The sequence below is a fragment of the Bombina bombina genome, chromosome 4 (assembly GCF_027579735.1).
Source record: "Bombina bombina isolate aBomBom1 chromosome 4, aBomBom1.pri, whole genome shotgun sequence".
Taxonomy (NCBI): domain Eukaryota; kingdom Metazoa; phylum Chordata; class Amphibia; order Anura; family Bombinatoridae; genus Bombina; species Bombina bombina.
Window position 1 is genome coordinate 50,821,041 of NC_069502.1, and position 7,875 is coordinate 50,828,915.

The window sequence follows — 7,875 nt, forward strand, 5'->3', positions numbered from 1 at the left end:
AATTGGCCTTATATAGGGTAAGCAATCAAACAAAGGAAATTTTGGCGCCAAAACCGTTACTTTTTGGGCCACCCACTTCCTGTTTGTACTGTATTATGGGTAAAAAGCTCTAACTGCGAGAATAACCATCTAGAAAGAGTTATGTATTTAGAAATAAGACTGTATAAACTACTTCACTGTATTTGTGCAATTATATTCAGTATTTGTAAAGTATTTTTAAAAAACTATTGTAATTATGAATTATGTCAAAATTACGAAAATTGTGCAATGATGCTAATGACATCACTTCCGGTTTCGTCAGAACCGGAAGTATGCCATAGGTAATTTCTATTAGGACTCTTTGTGTTCAGTATTATCTAAAATGAATAATGTCACCCATATCCAGATGTAGCCCATCAACAAGAGCCTGGTTACTTGAAAATCAGTTGGGATTCACAAAACCATATTTCTCCATATCACGCCAAACCGGATGTCCAAAAACGTCACTTCCGGTTTCGGCTAAAAAACGGCTGACAATTTAAATATCCGGTTTGGCGAATTCTTAAAATATTCTGTGTTCTGTCTTTTGGGCCTCCTTAATCTTTACCACAGAACCTTTGGCACATGGCCTGAGGGCCATATATCATGTAAAGAGCTTTCAAATGATTACTACAAAAGAAATAACCGGAAGTTATCCGGTTCGTTCCAAATAGGTCTGTATGAGCCGAAACCGGAAGTGACGTTTTGTACTTCCGGTTTGGCGTGATATGGAGAAATATGGTTTTGTGAATCCCAACTGATTTTCAAGTAACCAGGCTCTTGTTGATGGGCTACATCTGGATATGGGTGACATTATTCATTTTAGATAATACTGAACACAAAGAGTCCTAATAGAAATTACCTATGGCATACTTCCGGTTCTGACGAAACCGGAAGTGATGTCATTAGCATCATTGCACAATTTTCGCAATTTTGACATAATTCATAATTACAATAGTTTTTTAAAAATACTTTACAAATACTGAATATAATTGCACAAATACAGTGAAGTAGTTTATACAGTCTTATTTCTAAATACATAACTCTTTCTAGATGGTTATTCTCGCAGTTAGAGCTTTTTACCCATAATACAGTACAAACAGGAAGTGGGTGGCCCAAAAAGTAACGGTTTTGGTGCCAAAATTTCCTTTGTTTGATTGCTTACCCTATATAAGGCCAGTTGTGTCACACAATTGTATGTCTTGAAAAAGGCCTCATAGGGGCCAAACGCGTCGATACTGGGTAAGCAAAATTCTAATTATTGTCATTTTATCTATACTATCTACACTATGTTATTTTATTTTTTATAGGACACTACAACAAATAGGATTTACAGACACAACCACTACTAGGACCACTTCTGGAGGATTGTATATATTTTTTGGTCTCACTTCTCTTTTCTCACACTTTTTGGCAAACATATATTTTTTCATCACCTTTTTACACGTGCATTTTTAACCATTTGTTTTGTGTTTTTACATATATATATATATATATATATATATATATATATATATATATATATATATATATATATATATATATATATATATATATATATATATATATATATATGGTCACTTATTTTTTCCATTTTTTTCCAATTTTTTCTTATTTTTTCACATACCTTTCACATTTTTTATTTTATCATCGTTTTCATCACTTCAGTTTTGCCATTGTCAACACTTGGAGGATAAACCCTTTGTGACTTTGTGACTTTTAACAAGTACTTTTGGACTTTACCCATAGGACATTTTTTGGACATTCATTGAACATTTTATGGAGACTTACTAGATCCGGATTTTACACATCTCATAAATATTGTATTTTATTTTTATTATTTGTTTTTATGTCATTATTATTTGTAATAAATTAAGATTTTAACTTTTAATCCCTTATTATGGGCTTTTATACTCTATTTTAATGTATTAAGGGCTTTTAAAATATACTGGAGTCTGGTCAGTAAGTTGGGCCAGACATACCCAGCCTTTTTAGGCGCTTTATACACATTCTTTACAATTTGACAGTTCACTTGAGGCCAGCTAGGAGGCCTCCCGTATAAAGCTTAAGGGTAATCACCTGTGGCGCTTATTCTATTTGTTCAATCCATCCATAGTAAGTCAGGAAGTGTGAGTCCTGTCGGTAGTACTGACGTCTCAATGTCTAACCATCGGGGATGGTCATCTGTGATACTCCAGCTAACTAGATGTGATAACCGGGCAGCAGTATAATACAATATCATGTTAGGGAGGGCTAGGCCTCCATACTCAATTGGTCTCTGAAGTGTGGCTCTGGAGGTTGTCGGTCTGTTATCTCTTCATACATAAGAGGTAATTAGGCTCTGTAGCTTGTTTAATATGGGCCTTGGAATATTGTAAGAAATGCATCTAAAGCGATAAGTGAGTTTGGGCACAAAGGACATTTTTATCACGGCTATTCTTCCCGCCCATAATATTTCCTTAAATTCCCAGTTTAGAAGAAGATTCCAAAGTTCTGTTAATCTATCTGTGTAGTTTTTAGTAATGGTAATGTCTGGGTCAGGGCTTAAATGGGTACCAAGAATTTTAATAGAGTGTGAGTTCCATTGGAATTTACATGTCCTCTGTAGAGAGACTAACTCCTGGTGCGGGATATTAATGGGTAAGGCTTCAGTTTTATTGATGTTTAGTTTATAATAGCTTAATTGACCAAAGCTGCTGAGAAGCCTACAGACTGCTGGGAGAGACCTATCTGGTGAAGTGAGAATCAAAGTTATATCATCCGCGTATAATGAAATTTTGTGAGATGATGTTGTCAGGGGAGCTCCAGAAATTTTAGGGTCTAATCTAATTACCTGCACCAAAGGTTCAATTGTCAGAGCAAAAAGAAGGGGAGAGAGGGGTCAGCCCTGTCTTGTACCATTTGTTATGTAGAAGGGGTCTGATCTAAAGCCCACTCCCTTCACTGTAGCTGAGGGGGAGATATAGAGTGCTTGTATCGCATGAATAAAAGTTTCTGGAAGATTAAAAGCTTGCATCGTGACCCATAAGTATTCCCATCTCACCCTGTCAAAGGCTTTTTCAGCATCCAATGACAGGGTGAGGAACGGAACCCTCTCAGCAGCGGCAATCGATAGAATATAAAAAATTCTCCTGGTGGCATCTGGTCCCTCCCTCCGCGGGATAAATCCCACCTGATTGGGATGGACCAGTAAAGTGATAACTCTTGACAATCTGTGAGCTAAAATATTAGCATATAGCTTTGTGTCTAGGTTAAGAAGGGATATTGGATGGTAACTGCCACATAGCTCAGGAGATTTTCCTGGTTTCAGCATCATCGTGATTGTCGCTTCTAGGTATTCTCTGTTAAAGACGCCCTTATTCATTATCTCTCTAAATAGCTTACATAATAAGGGGGGTACTAGTGGTTGGAACACTTTATAGAAGCGGGCTGTGTATCCATCAGGCCCCGTAGATTTGCCTATCTTAAGATCTTTAATTGATTTCTGTACTTCTTCTAATGTTATGAGTTCCGCTAGAGCCAATGAGCGATCTGGAGGTAGGTGAGGTAAATTAAGTAGATTCAAAAACAGTCTTGTGTCCGTCAGAGAAAGTGGAGGGTTGTCAAGTTCCTCCTCTATGTTATAGAGAGAGTGATAGTAAGATTTAAAGGAATCTCTGATGTCTCTGGGAGAGTACACTGGTTTACCGGCATCACTGTTTATGAACAGAACCCTGGCTTGTGCAGTGCGCTGCCTAAGCCTTGTCACCAACAGTGAGGAGGCTTTATTACCATGATGGTAAAAGATTCTTTTGAATTTATCTAGTGTGTGTTGTGTTCTTTGGTGTTCTAAGTCTTGGATTTGTTTTGAAATTTCCTCAATTTCATTTACTATGGAGCTGGAATAGGCAATAGCAAGTCTGCGTCTTAGCACTCGCAGTTCTGCAGAGAGAGTGGCCAGAGAGGCTCCCTGTTTTTTACGTAAATCAGCTTCAATAGTAATAAAGTGGCCTCTTAAGTAAGCCTTAAGCGTTGCCCAAAGTATCTCAGTTGAGGTCTGTGAGTTATCATTAATAGTGAGAAATTCTGCTATTTTCCCTTGCAGCTCTAATTTAAGAATGGGATCTGTAATGAATTGATCTCTCAAGCGCCATTGGGGGGGGGAGTGCTCGTTATATGTGGTCTGAGAGAAAATGTCACAGCGTCATGGTCTGACCAAGAAAGTGGTACTATTTTTATGGAGGAGACATTATCTAGTAAACGAGAACTAGTGAAGAAGTAGTCGATACGAGTAAAGGATTTGTGTGGGGAAGAATAGAAGGTATATTATTCCCTGTCTTGTGGGTGTTTTGCTCTCCAGCAGTAGAATAAATCAAATTGACTTATTAGGTTTTAAAAGGCCCTGCAAAGGGGGTGAGTTGTCCTGTCTAAAGTAAATATCTTAGGTCCAGTTCTATCTAGAGTGTGATCCCAGATTAAATTAAAATCCCCTCCCAACACTAACTCTCCTTGCTTCACAGCATACACAGATTTAAGTAACTTTGTCAGAAACCTCACTTGTTTGGCATTAGGCGCATAAATATTTACTAACATCATCATGTGGTGATTTATTTTACAAACCTGAATAATGTAGCTTGGGGATCGAAATCAAAATATATGGGTTCAAATATGAGGTTATTACTAAGATATACGGTGACTCCTCTGGACTTGGACTGGAAGGAAGCCTCCAATATTGTTGGGTATCTCCAGTAAATTTTATGCCAATTGTCGGAGTTCATTTGTGGTTTATTTACTTGAGTGCAAGGTTTATTTTCTTCAGTATGCCGGTCAGACCTCTAGAGAGTTGAGGTCCTGAGTAAGGGAACATGTCAGAGACACAAAGGAATTTGTCAAAGAATCTGCTATTGCCAGACACCATAACTTGTTCCATATGACAAATGTCTTCAATATGACAGTTAAAGTGATTGACAAAGTAATCCCACCCCTAAGAGGTGGTGATAAGTACAAGCTGTTACAAAAACAGGAATTGTACTGGATTTCTAAATTGCGAACCATTACCCCCACAGGGTTGAACCGAGAATGGGATATGAGCTATTTTATAGATTAGCGCTTTAGCTCTGTTTACAGTATTGTGGAATCAGTATTTTAAATATACCCTTCATGTATAGTAATGTTTTCTAAGGAGTCCTTAATGTCATAAATAAGGTCATTGATCAATAAAACAGAAAAAAATAAAACAAAATAAATGATATAGTATAGGTTGAGGTAAATTCCTCTGATTGCAGATTTATTGATAAGTATTGTATTAATTATCAACTACAGTTTTGAATATAAATTGCTCAATTCAAACATTTATTGACAAACTTATGAATTATTATTTTTACTATTTATTTTATTATTTATTCTCATTCTTTTTTCTATAATAGGCTAACATTGCATGTAATGATATAATATACTTAGTTTGAATTTTGGATTCTGACTTTATTTATATTTTTTCTTTAATAATAGCGCTTTTTTTGTCCCATATATGTTTCATCTGTTGGGGGTTTAATTAATATATCCTTGTCATTTTTTATCAAATGTCATTTTGGGTATAGTTTCTCTTGTGTTTAGAATCCATTTGAATGTGCTTGTGTTTTTGTTTGCTCTTAGTAATGTGTAATATAGCGCTGCAGCTTGTACATATATGTTTGTTTTTTTACTTGTGTCAGATGTTTTTAATAAGTTTTGGTTACAGGCTAATCAGGTCCCTTTAAATATGGAGCCTGAGCAGTATCACATATCCTATGAATAGCCTTCTATCTGGTGCCTTTTGTAGCGCGACTGCATCTTTTTTTCTTTTAATGCTTTTTGGCTGACTTGTTTGGCCACTGCAGCGTGCACCCCCTCCAGCATTAGCCCAGTGGTTTGTTCCACATCCTCATTCCATTTGCAAAGAGCATTCAGGGAGCTGCAGGCAGCGGCAAGACCTATTTGTTTTTCTAATTAACAATATCCTCTCATTAAGGGCTAGATTATGAGTGGAGTACAATATTGCGAGTATGAGCATTTGATATTTGTGCTCCACTCAGTAATACCATCATATGTAAATGTGCTCTGGTATTACAGGTGCAGTGCAATGCGAATGCAAGCTCATATTCTTATTGCCAAAAGCCAAACGCTTACGAGAGTGTGCTTTGATAGGTTCCAATGGGAGCCTTGTTTTCATGCTGGCAGCCACAGAAAACAAAGTCCCCCATTGACTCCTATGTAGAGGCACTTTAGGCACTATTTTTTATCCTAACAAACCACATCCCTCACTTTATACCCTTATAACTGCTTTGTGCAGTTTTTTTACACAAAAATAATAAAATAAAAATACTCATCTTTATATTTCATCTTACTGTACAGTGCTATTTCTTTTGGGGGCAATTGGGGTAACTTTTTATCTTTAACCCGAGGTCTGACGTATTTTAATGGTTGGTTATGTTAGCTGCACCCGTAAATAGGCATATTTGCCCCTTTACAGGCACAAGTTAATATAGCGTCTCACTTGTAATCTAGCCCTAAATTAGGTATCGTGTTTATCTGATTAAAGAACCAGCTTATTTTAATTTTTAAATATTAACTATTAATTTTTATTTTAAATGTGATCATGTGGATTGTTCAGTCTATGCTATAAATAACATATGTACATTTTGTTTGTATTGTACTTTTTTCCCAAATCTAGTGTTTCTTATTGTTTAGTGCACACAACAAACATATGTTTATTTCTTTTGTTGTAGATTCAGCAAAATGTTTAAAGTGCCCAGAAGATCAGTGGTCAAATGAAGAAAGAAACAGCTGCATCCCTAAGGACATAGAATTTCTTTCTTTCATGGAACCTTTGGGTTACATCATTACATTATTTGCTCTTCTACTTTCTCTAATAACTGTTGCCATTCTTGGGATCTTTATCAAGTACCGGAACACTCCAATAGTGAAAGCTAATAATCGGCATATAAGCTGCATTCTCCTAGTATCCATTACTGTCTGCTTCCTCTGCACCCTGCTCTTCATTGGACAACCAACACATATAAGCTGTATGCTTCGTCAGTCTGTGTTTGGGATTGCTTTTACTGTTGCTTTATCATCTGTGTTGGTAAAAACAATGACTGTTGTTATTGCCTTTAAAGCCACAAAACCAAATAGTAAGCTGAAAAACTATATAGGAAACAGATTCTCAAACCGGATAATTCTTATTTGCTGTTGTGGGGAGACCTTGATTTGTGCTAGTTGGGTTATTTATTTTCCTCCATTCCCAGAATCTGATACTTATAGTGAATATGGGAAGATTATTTTGCTGTGTAATGAAGGTTCTGTCTCTATGTTCTTCTGTGTAGTTGGCTATATGGGGATTTTAGCTTTACTGAGCTTTCTCATTGCTTTTATAGCTAAAGATTTCCCTGATAGGTTTAATGAGGCTAAAAATATAACCTTCAGTATGTTGTTATTCTGTAGTGTGTGGATATCATTCATTCCTGCCTATCTGAGCACAAAGGGTAGGAAGACTGTAGCCGTAGAGATATTTGCCATCCTTGTTTCTGGGTCAGGTCTTCTAGGCTGTATATTTCTTCCAAAGTGCTACATTATTTTTATTAGATCAGATCTAAACATTCAGCTAACTGTTTGTAAAACATGAGATATCATGAGTAAAACATTGGGCAAGATCACAATCCAGTCATTTAACTAACTCCAAGGGGTATATTTAACATGGACTGCACGTCCCTTGTTCCCCCTGTTTCCGTGCAAGCCTTCAGGCCCGCTGGAACAGCAGTTATAAATCAGTGGTCTAAAGACCTACACTACATCATATCATGTCCGTTCATACTTTATTAAATTGGCCCCCAAAAATGCAAG

At 36.6% G+C, this 7,875-nt stretch overlaps 1 protein-coding gene across 1 annotated transcript in view; it reads left to right on the forward strand.

Moving 5' to 3' along the window:
* LOC128656845 (vomeronasal type-2 receptor 26-like) overlaps nt 1-7,657 on the forward strand; it is a 119,057-nt gene extending 111,400 nt beyond the window's left edge. The window contains exon 4 of the mRNA XM_053711012.1: nt 6,762-7,657. Coding sequence (XP_053566987.1) covers nt 6,762-7,657 — 896 coding nt within the window. The remainder of the gene's footprint in view (nt 1-6,761) is intronic.
* The last annotated feature ends 218 nt before the right edge of the window (nt 7,658-7,875 follow it).